The sequence below is a fragment of the Lathyrus oleraceus genome, chromosome 2, assembly GCF_024323335.1.
Source record: "Lathyrus oleraceus cultivar Zhongwan6 chromosome 2, CAAS_Psat_ZW6_1.0, whole genome shotgun sequence".
Lineage (NCBI taxonomy): Eukaryota > Viridiplantae > Streptophyta > Magnoliopsida > Fabales > Fabaceae > Lathyrus > Lathyrus oleraceus.
In genome coordinates, this window is record NC_066580.1 from 13,273,426 (window position 1) to 13,297,065 (window position 23,640).

At 35.6% G+C, this 23,640-nt stretch overlaps 2 protein-coding genes across 2 annotated transcripts; both read right to left on the reverse strand.

The window, feature by feature from the left end:
• Nucleotides 1–14,794: 14,794 nt before the first annotated feature.
• On the reverse strand, nt 14,795–15,837 carry LOC127117660 (heterodimeric geranylgeranyl pyrophosphate synthase small subunit, chloroplastic). Its single transcript, XM_051047748.1, has one exon. The coding sequence runs from the start codon at nt 15,782–15,784 to the stop codon at nt 14,900–14,902; it is 885 nt and encodes a 294-aa protein (XP_050903705.1). The 5' UTR covers nt 15,785–15,837; the 3' UTR covers nt 14,795–14,899.
• A 6,283-nt stretch (nt 15,838–22,120) lies between these two features.
• On the reverse strand, nt 22,121–23,174 carry LOC127117659 (heterodimeric geranylgeranyl pyrophosphate synthase small subunit, chloroplastic). Its single transcript, XM_051047747.1, has one exon. It carries the CDS (start codon nt 23,052–23,054, stop codon nt 22,152–22,154), a length of 903 nt encoding a protein of 300 aa, XP_050903704.1. The 5' UTR covers nt 23,055–23,174; the 3' UTR covers nt 22,121–22,151.
• Nucleotides 23,175–23,640: the final 466 nt, after the last annotated feature.

The window sequence follows — 23,640 nt, forward strand, 5'->3', positions numbered from 1 at the left end:
GAAAGAAAGAGATAGAATTTTTGGAATTGAAACAGGGTAACCGGACTGTTACTGAGTATGCTGCTAAGTTCACAGAGCTGTCAAAGTATTATACTCCCTATACTGAGGCTGCTGGGGAATTTTCGAAGTGTGTGAAGTTTGAGAACGGGTTGCGTCCCGAGATCAAGCAGGCTATTGGGTATCAGCGGATTAGAGTGTTTTCTGATCTGGTTGACTGTTGCAGGATTTTTGAACAGGATTCCAAGGCCAGAGCTGAGAGCTATCAGCAGAGAGTTGATAGGAAAGGTAAGAATCAGATTGATCGTGGAAAACCGTATGCAGCTGGCAAAGGTTTTCAGAGGCATAGTGGGATGAAGAGGTCTAGTGGGGGAGACTCCAGTGCTCCTGTTAAGTGCTACAGATGTGGTCGGGCTGGACATCGTGTTCATGAGTGTACCAGTGCTGAGATGAAGTGTTTCAAGTGTGGAAAAGGCGGTCATTTGGCTGTAGAGTGCCGGCTGAAGACTGTGACCTGTTTCAACTGTGGAGAAGTGGGTCATATCAGTCCACAGTGTCCTAAGCCGAAGAAAGAGAATCAGTCAGGAGGCAAGGTTTTTGCTTTATCGGGTTCTGAGACTTCTGCAGATGATCGTTTGATCCGAGGTACGTGTTATATTAATGGCTTTCCTCTTGTAGCTATTATTGACACAGGTGCGACTCATTCTTTTATATCGTTGGATTGTGCTGTGAAACTTAAGTTAGAGATATCTAAGATGTTTGGAAGTATGGTGATTGATACTCCTGCGAAGGGTTCAGTGACTACTACTTCAGTCTGTTTAAGTTGTCCCTTGAGTATTTTTGGTAGAGAATTTGGGATAGACCTTGTGTGTCTCCCGTTAGTGCAGATTGATGTTATCTTGGGTATGAACTGGTTGGTGTTTAACCGGGTTTCTATCAACTGTTTTGATAAGACTGTGATATTTCCTGAGATGGAGGAAGGAAAGAGTTTGTTTCTATCAGCAAGGCAAGTGAATGAGGAAGTAGCTGGTGGGGCGGAGTTGTTTATGCTGTTAGCGACCTTGGAGGCTAAAGATAAACTGATGATTGGCGATCTAGCTGTGGTGTGTGATTTTCCTGATGTGTTTCCTGAAGAAGTGAATGAATTACCGCCAGAGCGTGAAGTTGAGTTCTCGATTGATTTGGTACCTGGTACTAGACCGATATCGATGGCTCCTTATCGTATGTCTGCTGTTGAGTTAACTGAATTGAAGAGTCAGTTGGAAGATTTGTTGGATAAGAAATTTATTCGTCCTAGTGTGTCACCGTGGGGTGCACCAGTGTTGTTGGTTAAGAAGAAAGAAGGTACTATGAGGTTGTGTGTGGACTACAGGAAACTGAATAAAGTGACGATCAAGAATCGGTATCCGTTACCGAGGATTGATGATTTGATGGATCAGTTGGTTGGTGCGAGTGTGTTCAGCAAGATAGATTTGAGATCTGGGTATCATCAGATACGTGTGAAGACTGAGGATATTCAGAAGACTGCTTTCAGAACAAGGTATGGACATTATGAGTATTCTGTAATGCCTTTTGGTGTGACTAATGCGCCTGGAGTATTCATGGAGTACATGAATAGAATTTTCCATCCGTATCTGGATCAGTTCGTTGTGGTATTTATTGATGACATTTTGGTGTATTCGAAATCTGAAGAAGAGCATGCTGAGCATTTGAGAGTGGTTTTAGGAGTTCTGCGGGAAAAGAAGCTATTTGCTAAACTCTCTAAGTGTGAATTTTGGTTAGAAGAAGTGAGTTTTCTGGGTCATGTGATTTCCAGAGGTGGTGTTGCTGTTGATCCTTCTAAGATAGAAGCGGTATCTAAGTGGGAAGCTCCTAAGTCTGTTGCTGAGATTCGAAGTTTCCTTGGTTTGGCTGGGTATTATAGGAAGTTCATTGAGGGATTTTCTAAGTTGGCGTTACCGTTGACAATGTTGACCAGAAAGGGGCAAGCATTTGTTTGGGACTTAAAATGTGAAGAAGGTTTCCAAGAGTTAAAGAAAAGATTGACTACTGCTCCTATCCTGATATTACCGAGTTCGTCGGAACTATTTGAGGTTTACTGTGATGCTTCATTGTTGGGTTTAGGTGGTGTGTTGATGCAGAATAAGCAGGTTATAGCTTATGCTTCGAGACAGCTGAGGGTTCATGAGAGGAACTATCCGACACATGATTTAGAGTTGGCAGTTGTGGTATTTGTTCTGAAGTTGTGGAGGCATTATTTGTACGGGTCAAGATTTGAGGTTTTCAGTGACCATAAGAGTTTAAAGTATTTGTTCGATCAGAAAGAGCTGAATATGAGACAAAGGAGATGGTTAGAGTTTCTGAAGGATTATGATTTTGGTTTGAATTATCATCCGGGTAAAGCAAATGTAGTGGCTGATGCGCTGAGTCGGAAATCATTACATATGTCTATGTTAATGGTTAAGGAATTTGATTTGATTGAGCAGTTTAGAGACTTGAGTTTGGTGTGTGAGAGTACTCACAATAGTGTTAAATTGGGAATGTTGAAGTTAACAAGTGGTATTCTGGATGAGATCAGAGAGGGTCAGAGATCCGATATGCTTTTGGTTGATAAGTTGACTTTAGTGAATCAAGGTCAAGGTGGCGGATTCAGAGTTGATGAGAATGGTATTTTGAGGTTTGGTGATCGGGTGTGTATCCCGAATGTTATTGAGCTTAAGAAGAGTATTCTTGAAGAAGGACATCGTAGTGGTTTGAGTATCCATCCTGGAGCTACGAAGATGTATCATGATTTGAAAAGATTATTTTGGTGGCCGGGAATGAAAAGAGAAATTGCAAGTTTTGTGTATTCCTGTTTGACTTGTCAGAAGTCGAAGATTGAGCATCAGAAGCCGTCTGGGCTAATGCAACCGTTGTCTATTCCAGAGTGGAAGTGGGACAGTATTAGTATGGATTTTGTTTCTGGTCTGCCGAGGACAAGTAAGAATTTTGAGGCTATTTGGGTGATTGTTGATAGATTAACGAAGTCGGCTCATTTCATTCCGATTAGAATGGATTATCCGTTAGAGAGATTGGCTGAGTTGTATATTGAGAAGATTGTAAGCTTGCATGGTATTCCGTCGAGTATTGTTTCGGACAGAGATCCTAGATTTACATCGAAGTTTTGGGAAGGTTTGCAGAGGGCTTTAGGAACTAAGTTGAGATTGAGTTCTGCATATCATCCGCAGACTGATGGTCAGACTGAGAGGACTATTCAGTCACTAGAGGATCTTTTGAGAGCTTGTGTTTTGGAAAAAGGAGGTGCTTGGGATTGTTATTTGCCTTTGATTGAGTTTACCTACAACAATAGTTTTCATTCGAGCATTGGTATGGCACCGTTTGAAGCTTTGTATGGTAGGAGATGTCGGACACCTTTATGTTGGTATGAGTCCGGTGAGAGTGCTGTGATTGGACCGGAGATTGTTCAACAAACTACAGAAAAGATTAAGATGATTCAGGATAAGATGAGAATTGCTCAGAGTCGTCAGAAGAGTTATCATGACAAGAGGAGGAAGTCACTTGAGTTCCAAGAGGGAGATCATGTGTTTCTTCGTGTTACTCCGATAACTGGTGTTGGTCGAGCCTTGAAGTCGAAGAAGTTGACACCTCGATTTATTGGTCCTTATCAGATTTTGGAGAGGATAGGAGAGGTAGCCTATCGTATCGCTTTACCGCCGTCGCTTGCGAATTTGCATGAGGTTTTTCATGTGTCTCAGTTGAGGAGATACATTCATGATCCGTCGCATATAGTCCAAGTAGATGATGTACAGGTGAGAGATAACCTGACTGTTGAAACATCACCTATGAGGATAGAGGATCGAGAGTTGAAGCAGTTGCGGGGTAAAGAGATTGCCTTGGTGAAGGTAGCTTGGGGAGGACCAGCAGGTGGCAACGTGACTTGGGAACTGGAGAGTAAGATGAGGGAGTCTTATCCAGAGTTGTTCGCTTGAGGTATGTTTTCGAGGACGAAAACTCTTTTAGTGGGGGAGAGTTGTAACACCCCGATAATAATAAAATAATTATTTGAATTGAGTTAATAATTTAATTATTAATTTAATTAAATAATTGGAAATTTTATTATTATTATTTTTGGATTATTATTATTGGAAAATATATATATGTTGGAATAAGGAAAAGTTCTCATTTTGGAAAAGCATTTCACGTGAAAACAGAACAGAGAAGTATCGTGAGAGAAAAGGGAAAAGGGCAGAGAAGAGGAGCTGAAGAGCAAAGGTTGGAGAACGAAAGCTTGAAGCTCAAAGATTTTGCCGGATTATTAAGGTAAGGGGGTTTATCGTCGATTAGTGGGTATTGTGGGATAATATGTGGTGGGTAGTGATAACTGTTAATTTGACCCTAATTGGGATTTACGAATGTTGAAATGGTGTTGAATGAATTGTGCTAAAAGTTGAAATTAAACCGGTAATTGAGTCTGTTGTAATTTCCCGATCGTATAGTTTTTACGGAATCGGATTCGGAGGTCCGGAAGTCCTCCAACGGCGGAAAATGCGGAGAATTCTGCATTTTGCTTTGTGTTAGCGCAGGATTTGTTGTTTGGTCTGCGTTAACCGGTTAACCCAGAGTGTTAACCGGTTAACACTGTATTGAAATGTAAAAATATTGTTATTTTGCCTGCGTTAACCGGTTAACCCAGGGCGTTAACCGGTTAACGCTGTTGCGTTTTGCCTGAAAATGCTGTTTCGTCCTGCGTTAACCGGTTAACCCAGGGTGTTAACCGGTTAACACTGTTGCAGAAGTGAAAAATTGTTGTTTTAATTGTTGTGTACCTATGTGAGGGTTGGCCTATGTTGCCTATGGTGTAATAGGGATTAATTCCCGCTGTTTTGAACAGGAGATGTAATATTAGAATGTACTAATATTGTAGTGGTTGTTTGGCATAATCTGACATGCCTATGTGATGAGATATTGCTGATGTATAATGATGTATATGATGCGGTGAATGTATATATTATACGTGGTGTTGTGAATGTATGCAGTTGTGAATAGATTATTCGATGGCTTAGAGTGTGAGCATGTGTCTGTTCTTGAGTTGTTGTTGATGTTGTATTGCTAGGTGATTAGCATGCGTAGTTTAGCCTTTGGGGCTGTAGCTGATTCCCATGGTGAGGAATTAGTGAGTTTGTGAATTGTTGTTGATGTTGCATACTAGATGATTAGTGTGCATAGTCTAGCCTTTGGGGCTGTAGCTGATTCCCATGGTGAGGAATTAGTGAGTGAGGCATTAGATCTCAATGAGGGGGACTAGTGAGCTCAGTAGCCGCATCCGGAGGGATCGGTGAGCTTGAACTGTATGTTCAAGAAGAGTCGGTACCGCATATGTGGAGTCTCATTGCATAATGGATGCATAGTCTAGCCTTTAGGGCTGTAGCTAATTCCCATTGTGAGGAATTAGTGAGTAAATCATTGTGTTGGGTTGTTGGTGTTGAATATGGTTTGAGGACTATACATATGATATATATATTACTGTGAGTATGATGTTGGGGTTAATACTGCTGTTATCGAATGTGTTGTCTGATTTGGGTGAATTGATGCGTTATTTACTTAGCATTACATGTTGTTCTATAATGCTTATTATATTGATTGAGGAACTCACCCTTACAACTATTTTTCAGGTAACGAGCAGTGAGTTGAGTAGAAGCTAGTGCTATGGAGTCTAGGGTCGTCCTTAGTGGGTCATGCTCTGGTAGATGTAACATCGGGAGGGAACCTTTTAATTGTGTTGTTGGAAATTGTTGAATTAGTTACATGTATTGTGTTACATGTCTTATGCTGATGTTGGATTCTATTCCGCTGCGTATTATGCAACTGTTTTATTTGATAAATAAATGAGCATGACATGGATGTTTTGATATATGTCGTGAAATGATTGTGTGACACCCTTCGGGGCATAATTACTCTGATTGTTATGTTATTATTTTAATTAAATAATTTGGGGTATTTAGAAGGGCGTTACACATGATGCTCCAGGAGATCCACCGAGGCCAACTCATAAGGAGATACTATAGGAGGAGCTGACATAGTTAGATCATGCTCTGATGTCTTGCCTATATTTCGTCGCATTATGGGAATTACACATGAAGGCATTGACAAAGATATCTTCCCTGATGGGTCTGAGGTGAGGCAGGTCCTCGATGCAATTATGACAGAGATACGAGAGGCATTGATGTATCGGAGACATCATTGGAGAACAAGGGTAGATGAGGCCGATGAGCACGAGGAGCTCGAGTCTGGCATACACAGTAGTATATAATAGTTGTACTTTGGATTCATTATGGATTGTATTTTATTTTCATTTTATTTTACTTTATCGTGTATTTCAACTTTATTTATATGTCATTTTTTGACCATCTAGATTTATATATGTCATTTTTTGCATATCGATTGTATGGTTTAAATCTCATCACATATTTAGTTATTTTGTAATAATTTGAGAAAATGGAAATTTAGATCATTTTTATGAAATATTTATTTAAATGAAATATTTATTTAGTGAAAATAATAAAAATAGGAAAACTGAGAGTATGGGGTGAAATTAGAAGTTTAATAAAATTGGAGTGTCAAGGAGTAATAGTCAAGTGTTACGGGAAAATTAAGAATTAACAAAATCTTTTTAGGTTATTTAAATAGAAAAAAATGAGAATTAAGATAATGGTTGATACATAAAAAAAATTAGAAAATAGAGAAAGCGACTAGGAACCCTAAGGAGAGCTCTAGGAAGAAGAAGTTGTAGCAAAATCTTGAAGGTTCTACAATCCTAAGGTAGGAGGAACTTCGTTATTGATTGGTTAATTGGGCAGCCAGGATGGTGAGGGTTCCTTACCCTCCCGTCAGGGTCCTGGGTAATGCTTTATTTTTCCTTTACGATCTATGAATTGTTTGGCCAAATAAGGTTTGGGAAAAACCTTACTGGCACAATCAATGAATTTTGTGATTTTGTTTGAGTTACTCTGAAAATCAAAAGGAATTTGGAATAAATCTCCTACGGCCAATACAATATTATTGTTTGTAGATTTAACAATTCTTGTTGTTGACTGTGATTCTATTACTGTGAAATTGTGTATATGTTATTGTGATCGCATTTTAGAGTTTTGGGATTTTGTCAGTAAATTTGAGAGACTTTATTTGGTCGTGTTGTTTTCCCAACTTTATTTCTGCAGAAACCTTATGATTCATATTCTCAAATATTTCCAAAAATCCCAATATGTGTTTTCCCTAAATTTTTCCAAATGTCAAAAAAATAGAATTTTCTTAAAAGAAAAAATTGAGTAGGGGATGTATGGCTGAGATTGTACGACTGAGGTTGTACGGCTGGGGATGTACGACTGGGTTGTAGGCTGTAGACGAGGATGTACAGTGGGGTTGTACATCAAGGCTATATGGTTGGGGTTGTACTGGAGGACTGTGGTTGGTAGACGTCAGTTTCAGCGGTTTTCGAGTTTGAGGGTCAGTTTGGCGAATTTCGAGCAATCTTCTTATTAGTAACCTTTTTGATAAGTTGAGATAAAATTATTATTTTAGAGTTAATTTTATTATTATTTGAGTCAAACCGCCAGCTCCTAAGGATTTCAGTAGAGATATCACTCGTGAAAGTTGTCAGTGGTGTATTTTCGAGTATTTTGGATACTCAATGGTCACCCTAGAGTTCTCAAGTTTTGTTGGCGAGTTATTTAGAGTTCCCTTGAGAACTCCGTGGAATTATTTAAATTATTTTGGGAGTTTAGAGATGTTGTGAGCGGTTTTTGAACTTTTTGAGAACTCATTTGAGTTATAAATAATATAATAAAACTTTGAGATTTTTTGAGCAATTTTTGACGTCGATGACCTTTTGGTAATCTTAGGATCAATTTTGAGTAAATTAATTAAACTGTCAACCCTTAGAGTTAGTAGAGTTATCACTTATGAAGAGTTGTCCTTAGAGCATTTTTAAATACTTTAGAGTACATTTGGAGTACTTTAGAGTTATTTTGAGAACTAAAAGGTATTTAGTTGGTTTTGAGTTTTTTTTAGGATTCGGATGAGTTGTGACTAATATAATAAAACTTTGAGAATTTTTGATGTGTTAGAGTTTTGAGTAATAAGATAACTTTACTCTTTTTGATGAAAAATAAATATATTTTAAAAACTGTATTTTTGGAGATTAGTAATCTGAAAGGATTATAGTGACAGTCTGAAATTGGTGATTTTAAATATTAGTAATTCGAAGGGGTTACATTGACGACCTGTATTTGGAAACATATTGGTTCAAGAGTGGAACCTTATGATGATATTTTTGATGATGATTATGATATTTATTATGATGATGTTTATTATCATAATGATGTTTATTATCATAATGAAGTTTTTGATAATGATGATGATGATGATGTTTATTATCATAATGATGCTTTTGATGATGACGATGATGATGATGATTTTGATGATGATAATGATGTTTATACTGGTGATGATCACTACTATAAAAATTATCTTTCACAACGCCATTTCACCTCGGTCAAAGTATCCACCGTGATAAATTTATTCACTTAGGCGCTTTCCTTTTATTTTCATTTTAAGTCACTTTTCACCACGGTTGAAACTTCCAACTGTGGTGAAAAGTGGCACCTGATCATGAGTTCGAATCCTAGCATCTACAGTTTTATTTTTTATTTATTTTTTAAGCCACTTTTTACCACGGTTAGAACTTCCTACTGTGGTGAAAAGTGGCGCATGGTCAAGAGTTCGAATCCTAGAACTTACACTCTTGTTTATTTATTTATTTTTAAGTCACTTTTTACCACAGTTGGGGCTTTCAATCGTAGTGAAAAGTCACCCAGGGCCATGGGGAAATATAAGTGTGTTTATTGAGTTTCTTCACCGTCCTTAAACAACTATTTACCATCCATTTTGGGAGTATCAACGATCAATACACTACCATTAATGATCCGCGTGAAACCGAAAACTTAGATGAACTTCACCTTCTACCTCCATACATTATCTTCCATTTACGAGACTTTATTTCTCCACTAAACCAAGCTCGAAAACATCATTGATTCCATAAATCAAACTATAAAATATTATTTCTTTCATTGACAAATTTTAGAACTCCATCACCTCTTCTCCTTCTTGAATGAGACAAGGAAAATATGAATTCAAGTTAGCAATATTAGTTGTTGTTGTTCTTTTTGTTGTTGTTGTTGTTGATATTGTTGTTATTGTTGATATTGTTGTTCTTGTTGTTATTCTTGTTGTTCTTGTTGTTGTTCTTGTTGTTGTTGTTGTTCCTGTTGTATTTCTTGTTATTCTTGTTGTTGTTCTACTGCTGTTTTATTTTATTTTATTAAAAGACATACAACAACGGATATTTAATGTAACCATTGTGATAGGTTGAGACATACAACAACGGTTGTTTAAAGTAACCGTTGTGATAGGTTGTGCGCTACTTGACTTATAATCACAGTCGCATGACCGTGGTGGAAAGAATCATACATACAATCATACCTTATCTTACAACGGTTGGTCGGACGTGGTTGTATCTCTTTTCCAACTGTTATAAGTGGTGTTTTCCATAAGAGTGGATGCTTTTTATGATTGATGAGTTGCATGCTTACTTTATGCATATTCATGCATGAATATATTTTGGAGTTAGGTAGGATTTTAGCTCAGTGATGGCCTGTTTCAAAGAGGGGCTATAATGGTCTCACGTCTAGATAAGGACACGGTTCAAGAGGAATCAGAGACATGGGCAATCAGTAACATACCTTTGACCCCGAAAACCCGGTACCACATGCATTTTTGATGAAGAAGTCGGTGGCATTAGCATTTGCATCACTATTTAATGATGTACTTGTGATTAACGATAATTATCATCTTGTTGCTAAATTTCACTATTATCATTTGTAAGGTGTATTCTCACCCAGTTTTTATTGTTGTGGTGTTTGTGCTCCTCTAGAGTATACACAATCAGGTACTCAATAGGAGTAGTGCTTGTGTGTATAAGATGACCTTAGAGTTATTCTTAATTTATTTTATATTTATTTCTATTTTAGTCAGTTTTATCTACTTTGGTCAGTAACATCGGGAGTGACGCACATCATTTGTTTTTGAGTTGTCCTTTGGAGTTCATTTTCTTTAAGTGGTTGCTTTAAATTATTATTTGATGTTTTGAGGATTTTTCGAGTTTTTCGCAGCGAGTTTGAAATTTTTTCATGAAGAGTATGTTTTGTTTTGAGTAGCATCCTAATTAATGAAAATTCTCTTTTATATTAAGAGTCGGTGTTTAGGGTGTTACACATATCACAACCCAAATGGAAGAGTTTAGAAATGTAATCTTTGATAGAACTTAGGATTTGGTTGCTGAGAGACTCGCAACATCTGACTCAATTGCATATGTTGATACATGGGATACTCTCAGAACCTTTGTGGATACAGTTATGCAAAATCTGAAGAATTTCTCTTCTGAGTCTATAGCTTCTTCCAGTCAGAGGTAAGAGAAACTAGAGGCTAAATTGGCTTTTGTTGCTTCTACTCAAGAGGTGATGGGTGCTCAACTTCAGTCAGTTGCTTCTAATCAAGAGGATATGGAAGCTCAATTGAAGACAATGGTTGCGAAGAAGAATGACATGGGTTTTGATATCAAAGTCATCCTGAAGCATATGAAGAAACACTAGGATTTAACATTTAAAACCTTTTTTTATTATGTTGTTTCTGACTCTTTCCAAAGTTTTTGGCAATCTGATTATTTATATTCTTGATTTTATAATATTTTTCTTCAGTATCTTTTCTGATTTCCTTTATTATATTTTTTTTGTTGATAACAAAAGGGGGAGTAAGATAGATACGTATTTAAGTACCTGAATCTGATAGTTAGGAACCTTTTACTTGCTTAAAATTTGAAGAATTATTTTTGTACTTTAAATATTAAATTTAATTAACCTAGATAGAACTCAGGGGAAGCTTACAAACCTCACCTTTTGTACTATTAGATTCAAGGGGAGCTTACAAACCTCAAACCTTGAAGTCAACTTATTAATTAAATTAACAACCATTATTCTTAAATACTTGCGTTTGTCATCATAAAAAAGGAGGAGATTGTTGGAACAAAGTTGGTTTGTACCATATATCTAAGGTTGTGATGATAATAAAGTATTTAAAGAACAATTGGGTATACCAATATATGTTCAAGTGTGAAGGACCATAGACAAAAAATTCTCATATAAAGCCAGTTATTATACTAAAGATGAACATTTAAAGAGAATCTAAAAGATCCGGAATCTGAAGATTAGAACCAGACTCTAAAGACTCAGACTCTGAAGACGGTCAACTTCTGAAGATCAGACTCTGAAGAAAGTTAACATCTGAAGACTCGAACTCTGAAGGATCAGAAGCTGAGACTCTGAAGACTCAGACTCTAAAGTCAGTGAAACACAAGGATCGAGAAGACTCTAATAGGTCATTATAAGACTCTTAGGTCAGTCACAGCAAGGATCGATGAGACTCTGATAGGTCACTTTCATACTCAGAGAGCCATTTGTCATCTTCTGATCACGTGAAGATTTAAACAAAAATCTTCACAAAAAAATGGAATACAACAGATAACTCTTCTTGAAGTAAATAAATTTCAAATATCTTTTTGAAGAGATTAACCATATCAAGTAACATTTCAACGTCTCTGATCAAACTTCTCCAAGACTCACCTGTGCTCTTCAACGACTCTTTTCTTTATCTCTATATAAGGAGTTGAATACTTAAAGAATGAACAACGAACCATTGACAATAAAAGAGTTGTTACTTTGTCAAACAAAAATCACAAATTTAACTTAGAATTTCTTAACACTTATATATTTTAGAAATTCTTAAGTCTTAAAGAGTCTTAGTGTGTTTTATTTTATTTACACCTCTAATTGTATATCAAGTGTAAGAAACAAATAATATTTTCTATGTAAGTTAGATTGTAAAAAGTCTCTTGCTTGTGTGCTTGAGCATTTGAAGTCTTTTGCTAAGTGCTTGAGCCTCTGAAGTCTCTTGTGTAAAACCCCAATTCTTGGTTTATCAAATAATTTGAATTATTATGATTTATTTTTATTATTATGTGTGATAATTGAATTAATATGGGTGTCAAGGGTGTGTGATAATTAAATAATAGTATTTTAATTGAATTATTTAATTAAAATAAGATAATAGAATAACAGAAAAATAAGGAGTATTAGTAGTATATTTATTAAAATAAAATTAGAGATGATAAGGGCATTTTGGTGAATAGGAAGATAAGTGAGGGTAATGCTAGAATGCGTTAAACAACATTTCATAGTTCAAGTTATGATCTGCACACGAGGAAGTGGCAAATTACTACTTATTCAAAAAATAAATGACGAAAATAAAATAAAAGCAAAATAAAATTAAAATTGGAAAACATACTAAAAACAATAGAAATGGTAAGAGAAAGTATAGAATTGTCGTAGCACAATAGTAAAAGAGTGGCATCAAAACACAATGATCACCTTTACACCTTACCCGTCGATGGAGGTAAAACAGAGAGATAAAATGTCATACATTTCATGACGCCCTTCGTTACCTCGCATATGAAAAACCGAGGTAACACCTCATATCCAACTGATGTTAAATGCGTTTTTTGTAGTAGTGCTACTACATATCATAATAGATAATAATTCATTTCACCCTTGCAAATTTACATTTCTTTGACCTAGCTAACTTGGGCGTTGGAGTGTTAACCGTGCAGGTATGTCTCCACTCCACTGCATCAAAAATTTGCCCCATCGCATTGGAGGAGTTATTTCCCTTCACACCATTAATCTTCTGTTGCACATTGGAATATAAACCATTAAAGCTTTTTGGCTCCTTTTTTTCCCATGTTATCTATGAACCTTGATCTCACCTGAAGCCACATGCTTAATATATATTTCTTCATTTTATCATCGACGTATTTCACTAAGACAACCTCAACATCGAACCTCTCGATATACAATCTTAAGAGTTCGTATTTCTCCTGCCTGGTTGACCTAAAGCTTTCTACCAACTATGTCACCTTCTTAGATGCCGTAATGTGGGTCATAAAATGTTGGCGCAACTCATTCTAAGAATCGTTGGATTCAGCCCTCAGGCCCTGGACCATGTCATTGCTCTCGCTTTTATCGTGAGGGTGGACATTTTACACTTTGCTGGTCCTCGTGCTCTGATATAATTAGAGTTTGACCTAACTCATCCCTACAAAACTGACTTGTAGGGTCAGAGATGCTACTCTATATAAACCTTTTATGAGTACTATCTTTAACCAATGCGGTACTTGTATTTTTCCCAATACATCCCCTCGCACTCAACACTATTGTGCTTGATGCATGTATATAAATGACGGGTGGCCCGAATTATCGATATGCGAGACTTGGTTTTTCCAATACACTCCCTTGCGCCCAACACTTTTTTTAGGGCTTGGTGTGCATATAAACGGTGGATGACCCGAATCGATTGGCTCATGTACCAAATGTTGGTAATAAAACTATAGATTTTTAAGAGAATCCTATTTTTTATTGAATTTACCACCCACGCACATTCAACTTAGCATTACAAGGCCTTTATAAAGACTTGAAGAAAATTGATTAAGAAAACTAAATGTTGGTTATCATTATGAGGACTATTTGGTTCTCCCAATCTTAATGATACAACTCTACCATAAATCAAGACAATGATTATAATATGACGATTACAATTCTCTCATAATTCTTACTAAAGATACTGGTGGTTACAACACATTGATTTCAACAACTCTGTATAAATTGAGGAGGACATCCATAAGTTCAAAATGATCATTTAGATCCATCATATAGTCGTACGTTCTCATCCTAATAGATTTTGCGAGCTCATATGGACAGGATAGTCGTTGATCCCTTTGGTGAACATGTTTATGTTTGGAGCGTCTTCGTCAACATAACATTCTTCGTAGGGGGAAAATGGTGATGAATTTGAATCGTTGTGATGTCTGTTATGGTGTGGATGATAACGTCGAAGTTTGGAGGATAAATTCATAAGCCATGTCAAATAATGAATTATGTGTTGTCGATAGCTTCGGATCTTATGAGGGCAAGAATCTTTTAGTTTTTAACTCTCATGTTCATCGATACGCTCCGGCTAACAAGAAAAGTTTCACTCTATTATTTATTTATTTAATTTCAATAACCAGAGTAGATAAATTATCTTTTTCTTTTAACAAAGATGTAATACTTTTTTTAAAATGACTATCACTATAACTATAACGGTTATTATTAAGCATTACTAATGTATTCGACATTAATAAATAGTGTTATCTCAAGTAAATATGAAGAAAAATGAGAGAAAGAATTATTGAATAATGGGAGGAAAAAGGAGTTAAAATTATTCAACAATAAATGGAGACTCAAAATCGCACAATTTGGATCTTATCCTTCAACATTTTTTCTTCAACCACTTCCTTCCCACATCGTCTCTTTCTCTTTCTTTCTCTTCTAGTCAACAGTTGCTAATTCTAACCGAACACGTGATCATCACTTTGATTTAATATTTTCTTATTAATTAATATACCAAAATAATAAATTTTAAATTTATACCACTTAATATTGCTGAATACATAACTAATCTCTTAACAAGACCCATTCATATTTGTGAAATTTGGAGTGAATATAAATTCTTTATTTTTTTTATCTCGCATTAACCCCTTGAATTTTGTTTAAAAAATATCTATTAATATTATGTTTTACCAGTTGGCTTAAAATAGGTGAAACATTTTGTCAATGTTATTTTCATCCCTGTCTTGGCTAATTTACTTAACAAAGCATTTTTTTTTTGACACATGCATATTACAATATAATTAAGATATTTAAATATTCAATAAAATTTTAATTGCATCAAGCTCTTTATCCTTGAAAAACTTCAATTCTTGTAATGCCAAATTTCTTGCCTCATTCACTTCATTACCTTCATTGAATCCCCTTTTTGCCATTCCTTGAATCATTCCAAAACAGAATCCAATTTTTCTCAATCTCTCAATTTCATCTTCGCTTCCCCCACCCAACACCCCTCCACATACTGCTGCACACGAATGCAACTCACCTTCGTATTTCTCCACCATACGCATGATTTCTTCCACGTGGCATACCTCCTCACCGTCCGATCTGGTATCCATTGTTTTTCTGTACTGCGCATCTATGACCCCCGTTGAGCCCACAACCCGCGAAATCTCAACCATCACCCGCAAGATCTGTTCCGAATTTTCTCCACCGTCGGATCTAGCTAACAGTTCAAATCCAAACGGGACCATTCCATCGCCAGTTAGAAGCTCCACGTTAGGCCCGAAAACATGATTCTTCACAGCTGGCTCGGGCTTAGCCTTGGGCCTGTCTGTGAGTGGAAGATGCTCGTGAGTATAAGTAGCCGCCTCCATTAGTAACAAAGCCGAAGCCGCGGATATGGCTTGGTGGCGTTGACCGCCGACAAGCTCGCATGCGGCGAGGCATAAAGCCGGCACGGTGGTTTCTGGCGCAGAGAAAACAAGGTGATGCATGGGCTCGAAAACCTCGAGAGGCTGTTTGATTGTAATGGAAGATTTAAGATGGGCCTCGATGTCGGCCTGTAAAGAAGCCCAATGGAGACGTGGGTTGCGAGTTTGTTGAGTCATACTCATTCTGACGGTGGTGGGCTTGAGTTGTAAGTGGGAAGGGTGTTGATTTGATAGAATGGCGAGGTGGGAGGTTATAGCAGCCATTGAAAGACGAAGAAGAGAGAGAAAGGAGATTGAATGAAATAAGTGAGAAATGGTGATCCTTATTTATGATATTTATAGCTTTATTCTAGAATGTTGAATTTCAACTAATGCAAATTTGGCTGCTAATGTCATGTCTTTAATCACTCTAATTGATAATTATTGAGGTTGTTGTTTGTGAGTGAATTAGGCACATGGGAAATACTAGTAAAGTATTAGAATGAATTATAGATGCGAGAGTGGGAAGCAATTGGAGGACAGAGGTGCAAAGTGTTGAGTTCGAAGCAGCCAAAACAAGCTCTTTTTTTTATTAGTACTATCCGACATGATCCAACCATCACGGATTATCTGCATGGAGTTGGTTTTTTTCTTTAATACTCTCTTTCTTTTAAAAGTGTGTTACATTATTGAATGTGGGATTATTTTTAAATGGTGTGATCTTGGGTATTAGGACTCGTTTGATTCCTTTTTTAAAATATAATTTTTAAAAACTGTTGTGTGTTTTTGACTTTTGAAAATTAAAAAAGTGAAAGAGTTAAAATGTTGTTTTGGTTTTTATTTTTTAATGAAACACATGCAAAATTGAAAATAATCAATTTTATCTTATTCTTCTCTCTCTATGACAAAGTTCACACAATCTCCTCTCATACACACACCGAGAAAATGTAATGAAGAGAAAATTGTGCAATCTTTGATTTTTTATTCAGCGGTATTCGATTTATGGTCTATGATCTTCAATTTTTTTTCTATAATTTGTGATTCGAATTTTTTAGATTGATATTTTTACTTTTTCATTGGTATTTTCTTCATCTTGAATTGTTAGGTCAAAATATTTTGTTTGATTAACCTAATTTAAAATAAAACGAATATGCTTAATTTAATTTGGTATGAATAGATTTTATAATATATAATATTCAAGTTTAAATCTAATAGAAATTATATAAATATTTAAAATTTTGTTGAATTAACTTAATTTGATATGAATTAGGTCTGCTTAATCATTTGTGATACTGAATTTAGAATTTTAGATATAGTAGAATTTACATGCTAAAATGATAATTAAAGCATTTTTGCGTTGAGTACTTTTGAGTACTTTTGTTCAATGATTTAGGAGTAAAAAAATGTTGTAGCATTCAATAATTTAGGAGTAAAAGATCGTTGTAATATGTTGTAGTATAATGCAAGTATGAGACACCATTGCATATGAAAAAACATATATATATATATATATATATATATATATATATATATATATATATATATATATATATATATATATATATATATATATATATATATATATATATATATATATAGTATAAAGTATAATGTGATTGGTTGTTTTTAAACAGTTTTGAGATTTTGAAAAAGCATGAAGAACAATAGTTATCGTCCCCATTTTACTGCGCTAGACTCCTCCTCTACCAAGTCTGCCTCTTCCTCGTTGCGCCTACTTCTACAGGTGCACCTGCTATAAAACTCTTCCAAACCCCACATACAATCATCACATAATTCGATTAAAATCACAACCACAAGGGTGTCACACACATCCAAAACAAATCCTGCTCCGTAACACATGTTACATAAAGTCACATGAAACCTGACATCACATGCTCACTTCCATTTTAAAGTGTCATCGCAACCGAAATATCATCAAATCGATTAAAACATAATAATTTCAACTTTCGTAACGCAACAAAAAGAGTTGTATAAATCAACTCAACAATCACATCAGTTATAATACTTCGACACAAACATGACATTAGAAGCTAAATAAGCATTCTCAAACCGATGTTACATAATCAGGGTAAGACACTTCTAATTAAACAATAAACTAAGAAGTAACTCTATGAGCTAGCTTCCACTTGCTTCTGCGAGATCAACTCCTGAGTATCTGCACGGTGCCCATGTAAGGGCAACATTCAAATAGAAGGGGGTGAGAATTTATTTCAATAATAAACGGTATAGAATAAAGAATAGAGTACAACATCTACACAATCATGCACAACAACCCATCACATTCTCACACCTAATTCATCATTAACATCATACACGATAACATCTCAATTATCATCGACATCATACGCAACCACATCTCAATTATCATTAACATCATACGCAAAAACATCTCAATTATCATTAACATCGTATGCAATAACATCTAAAATTCTCATCAACATCATATGCAACAATAATTAATATAAATACAACACTTATTCAATGTATTCAACACCAACTCGACATGCATATACATAAAAGTAAGTAACATCATTCACACAACACCACAACCATAGTCATGCTTAACCAATCATTTAATAGCATCATGTAAACATTTCATCATAATACAACAACCCATGTATTCAAATACTCATATTATCACAAAATATCCATCCCCTAAAAACAATTTCATTAGATAGTAATTTGCAATGGTTTTCCAATGCTTCGAACGGCACTCGATTTGGACTTACAGATCAAAAGCTATGGTTAAAACAATTTCGATCAAAAAACACGAGAAACGGATTCCCCCCCCCCCCTAGGGAGGGGTTGAGCGCGGTCGTGACAGACAAAAATGCAAAATTTTATGCATTTTTCAGCGTTGGAGGTCTTCCGAACCTTGGATTTTGATTCCGTAAAAACCCAAATGCTCAGAAAATTATAACCCATGCAATACTCCAATTATCTAAAGTTAATTTACAAATTTTAACACAATTAAATCATCAAATCATTATCTTAAGATTATGCTTAAAACATTCGAAAGTGTGACAATGGTCGATATAAGTTCAATCATCAAAATAAATAAATACACACATATAAGGCACAAAAAGTTCATCATATAACAACCATCATAGCATCACAATTCAAAATTATGAAGCAAAACATCCAACCCTAAGGAGGTTAAGGGTCCCTCTATCTACCCTTCAACCACACCTCTTATTATTGAAATAACTTCCCACCCTTACCTCAATCGTTAGCAAAAATTCTGGTTTTTATGTGTTCTTCCTTTGTAAAAAATATAAGTCTGCAGAATAATATGAGGAAGAGATTGATGTTGATGCAACCCCAATCGCCACTCCTGCGAAGGTGAAGAAACTAGTGAATGTTATCACGATTACCCCAGTAAAAGTGGTTCAGAAGAAGAAACCCCCTGTTAATACTAAGCGTCCAGCAATGCCAAAATCTCCATCCAAGAAAGTTCCATCCAAGCCATTGAAGGTACCTGCAACTGTCATGACGGAAGTTGCCTCTGAGGCATCCAAAACTGCAAAGAAAGAAACCCTGAAAGAGCTTTCGCAGAAGGAGGCTAGGAAAAAGAAGAAGGAATAACATTATTTGAGGAAGAGCAATAGGCTTAATGCCTAGCTGGTATTTCTCTTGAACCTTTTAAGGACAACAAATGATGCGCCCCATTTCATCAAATGACAATGAGGACCCTGTCCTTACTTTATGTCTGAGGGAGTGGCAGTCACTGTCATGACTTTGTCCTTCATCCCACCCACTCTCATTTATCATATGGTTTATTGTTTTTAGGTTGTTATTTTAATGTTTTATTGTTGTGGTTTGGCTGTTTCTCAACCATATTTTAATTAATGAAGACTTTGTTTGTTTTGGTTTTAATCTTATGTTTTTGTTGTTAAAAAAATAGATAAATAAACTGACTACAATCCTTTAAAAGTCAGCCAAGCTCTAAGAAACTTAGGAAGAATCTACTAGGAATATGACAATATTGGATCAGTAATGCACATAGCGCGCGCGCACACACACACACACACACACACACACACACACACACTTATGATCTAGCTTCAGGGATGAGTTATGCCAATGTTTGAAAATAGTCCTTTGAGATGATTTTTGAGTTGTCGATGAGTTAGGTTCACTGGAAAGATGGTCATTTGGTAGGGAGTTTTCTCTGTCATTATTTGTTGCATCATTTAAGGACAACTAATGATTCAAGTTTCTGGGTGTGATAATCCACATTTTGTGAGTAATTGCATACCTTAGTTCTTTCAAATTGTCAGCTTTATTGCCCTTGAGTTGTTACTTTAAGTTCATTTTAGTTGTTTTATAGAAATTAGCTTGGAGCATAATAAGTGATCCCTTTTGTTAGTTTGATATGTTTGTTGCTTGATTTTAAGGTTAGCTATATCACGCTAAGGCAAGACAGAAGTGGGCATCACCTGGAGTGCATGCTGAAGCAGGAAGATGAACTTTGCCAAAGAAGTTAAATGGAAAAAGCAGTTGTGTTCATAGGGAAAGCTTGGAAGGAATGACGTGTTGGAGAGAAACATTGTTGTGGAGTAAAGAAAATTAATTTGAATTAAGTGGATAAAACCAAGAGGAGCTAGAAGACAAAAAGGTACAATAGTATATCTGCTACTCTACACGCCCTGCAGAAAGGACAGTGTTGCCTATACCCTATTGTGGTAGTCTTCTTGAAGATGCATTGTCTTCCTCAAATGTTCCCTTGTACCTTATACCTTGCTTGATAAGTAAATGAAAAGATGTGATGGCGTTGATTCACATATTGAGCTTAATGTGATTTCCTTATTTTTGGCCCATGATCTAAGACATCACAAGAAATCCTAGGGAAGTTTTATAAGTAGACCTTGTCGATGATAAAGAAAGAGTCCACCATTCCAAGAATATATGCAAAATAAAATATAATAGTGTGAGTTCAGTGGAAAGAAAGGAGATGTCTTCTTCTCGCTATTTCTTGTACCAGCTGTTGAGTTGTGGCGCGACTGGAGTCATCCATTGCTGAATATTTCTCTCAAGGAGTCTTCAAGTCACTCTTAGATTTACATTTGTTTTTTTAGTATTTGTTTAAGAATGTATATTATGAGAACCATGTTTATAGTTTGTATTAGGCTTATCATGAGCTAAACCTTTTGAATGTTGAGTAAAGGAAAGTTAATGTTATAATATTTTTATGTTAAGTGAAGTGTTATTTAGTGTCTTGTTTTATTAAGTGTTAACTTACTTATAAATCTGATTCTTTGAGTGATCAACTTAGAAAAAAACAACATCTTGTTGTTGTGAGAGATCCAAGAACAAGTGGATTTCGTAATAAAAATAGTTGAAAAGAGTATGATAAATATATTCACTTGATTAGTTCACTTAAATATAAGGAGCTACAACTATAAGAGGTTTCAGAATATAATAGATGTATTTTAGGGTTATAAGTGTGACTTAGAGATATATTCCCTTGCCCTAGTAATGCATGTTTTGATGTTGTAGAAATACACTTCTAGATAACTCTGATCTTTTATGGCACGACACAACACATCATGAACATATTTTCACATTGTTAACATTAATGGACCTTAGCTCAGCATGCACTCTCTGATATTGTTTCACTCGTATTTTACATTTTTTAGATCTGGTTTAAAAAGGAAAGATTGAACTTGTGAAATTCATCTATTATTTTTATTCTTACTCATGCTTAAAACCAGAAGATAGTTTATTACAAAATCAACCTAAGTAACATTCACTCCCTATGGATACGATATCCTTACTTTTGATCACTTGCTACTTTTAAACATACATGTATACTTGCATGTGACACATTTACAAACAACAATGATTTAATTGATATAACAAATTAGTTATGATAGTATACTTATTATGCATGGCTTATTATATTAGTATATTTTTGAAAAAATGTCAAATTTCACTGTCTAAAGGATGATTACAGCAGTATACTTTCATAACTTTTACAGAGATGCATCTCTGAACTAAATTATGACAAAATGAAGGTGTTACTCACTTACAAAAGGATATGATGCATATGAGGTTATTACGAAGATCCATTTAGAGACTCATTTCTGATAAAATAAGAGTGTGACTCATCTATGCATGAATTGATGTATATGAATGCATCAGAAAATATACTTTTGAATTAATGTAATACAATTTTAAATTTACATAAGGGGATTCTTCACCACTAAAAGTGAGAGAAATAATACTCTATTGTTATAGTTTTGAAAAATATCACTAATTAATATAGGAGTCAAAATAGAACATATCAAACGAATACCTAAAAAGCGTAATCCTAATTTGATCCTAACCTACAATAAATAAATTATATACTAATATATATTTACACTCATCAATCATTAATTGATCGCGGTTGATAACTGTAAAAATGTTTTATTACATATCTCACTTATTCAGTGTTATAAAATAAAATATTAACCAATTAATTATTATATCAAAATGTTTTCCCAATTAAATTGAAATTTAAAAATAACTATTATTTACGCAACCTTTTTACAAATTTATTATTGACATAAATTATTATAAGTTCTATTGAAAATACCATTATTAATACATAATCAAGAGATTTAAATATTCAAGAAAGTTTTAAGATTTAAATATTCAAGAAAGTTATAATTGCATCAAGTTCTTTATCCTTGAAAAACTTCAATTCTTGTAATGCCAAATTTCTTGCCTCAATCACTTGTTTACCTTCATTGAATCCCCTTTTTGCCATTCCTTGAATCATTCCAACACAGAATCCAATTTTTCTCAATCTCTCAATTTCATCTTCACTTCCCCCACCCAACACCCCTCCACATACTGCTCCACACGAATGCAACTCACCTTCGTATTTCTCCACCACACGCATGATTTCTTCCACGTGGCATACCTCCTCACCGTCCGATCTGGTATCCATTGTTTTCCTGTACTGCGCATCTACCACCCCTCCTGAACCCACAGCCCGCGAAATCTCAACCATCACCCTCAAGATCCGCTCTGAATTTTCTCCATCGTCGGATCTAGCTAACAGTTCAAATCCAAACGGGACTATTCCATCGACAGTTAGAAGCTCCACGTTAGGCCCAAAAACATGATTCTTCACCACTGGCTTGGGCCTGTCTGTGAGTGGAAGATGCTCGTGAGTATAAGTAGCTGCCTCCATTAGTAACAAAGCTGAAGCAGCGGATATAGCTCGGTGGCGTTGACCTCCGACAAGCTCACATGCGGCGAGGCATAAAGCCGGTACGGTGGTTTTCGGGGCATTGAAAACAAGGTGATGCATGGGCTCGAAAACCGCGAGAGGTTCTTTGATGGTGAGGAATTGTTTGATATGGGCTTCGATGTCGGCCTGCACAGAAGCCCCATAGGGTTGTGAGTTGCGAGTTTGTTGCGTCATAGACATTCTGACGGTGGTGGGCTTAAGGGGTGGTAAGTGGGAACGGCGTTGATTTGATATGCATGGAAAATGAACGGTGGATTTGACATTGGCGAAGTGGGAAGTTATAGTAGCCATTGAAATAAAACTGAGGTGAAGGTTGAAGAAGAGAAAGAAGGGAGAAGAATGATGGATCCTTAAATATAATTTCCATGGCTTCGTTTGTTCGTTCTATGATGTTGATATTCAAGTAATGGAAGTTTAGCTACTTTGCTTTGTCAGAAACATGTGCGTTAGTTTGTTGTCAACAGAGAAATTTTGAGTTCTTTGTTTTGTGTTTTTTTTAGATTGTTAGTTGTGGAAGATTTGAGTTTTTTTAAACGTTAGTTTTTCTTGTTTGAGTTTGGTATGTCGTAGGGACTAGAATAAAACAAGTCACGACAAGTGGTGATATTGATGCATCCTCAATTCTAATTTTGGTAGGTTTGGTTGGTCTGTGATGTTGATGTTCAACTAATGGAAATCTTGCTATTTTGCAGGGTCATTTATCAATGTCTGTTTTATGTTGGATGAGAATCACGTAGGTGAAGATGTGGTGGGATTTGAATCCTCTCATATTTAATTTGGATTCAAAATGATGGAATCATCTTCGTTATCTCATCAGTAAAATTGATTAGATTTTAGTTTTAACGACTTCAAAAATATTGTTAGAATACTTTTTATA

What these genes read in the sequence shown, in the direction of transcription:
- LOC127117660 (XM_051047748.1), bottom strand. Translation starts at nt 15,784, where the DNA reads ATGGCTGCTATAACCTCCCACCTCGCCATTCTATCAAATCAACACCCT.
- LOC127117659 (XM_051047747.1), bottom strand. Translation starts at nt 23,054, where the DNA reads ATGGCTACTATAACTTCCCACTTCGCCAATGTCAAATCCACCGTTCAT.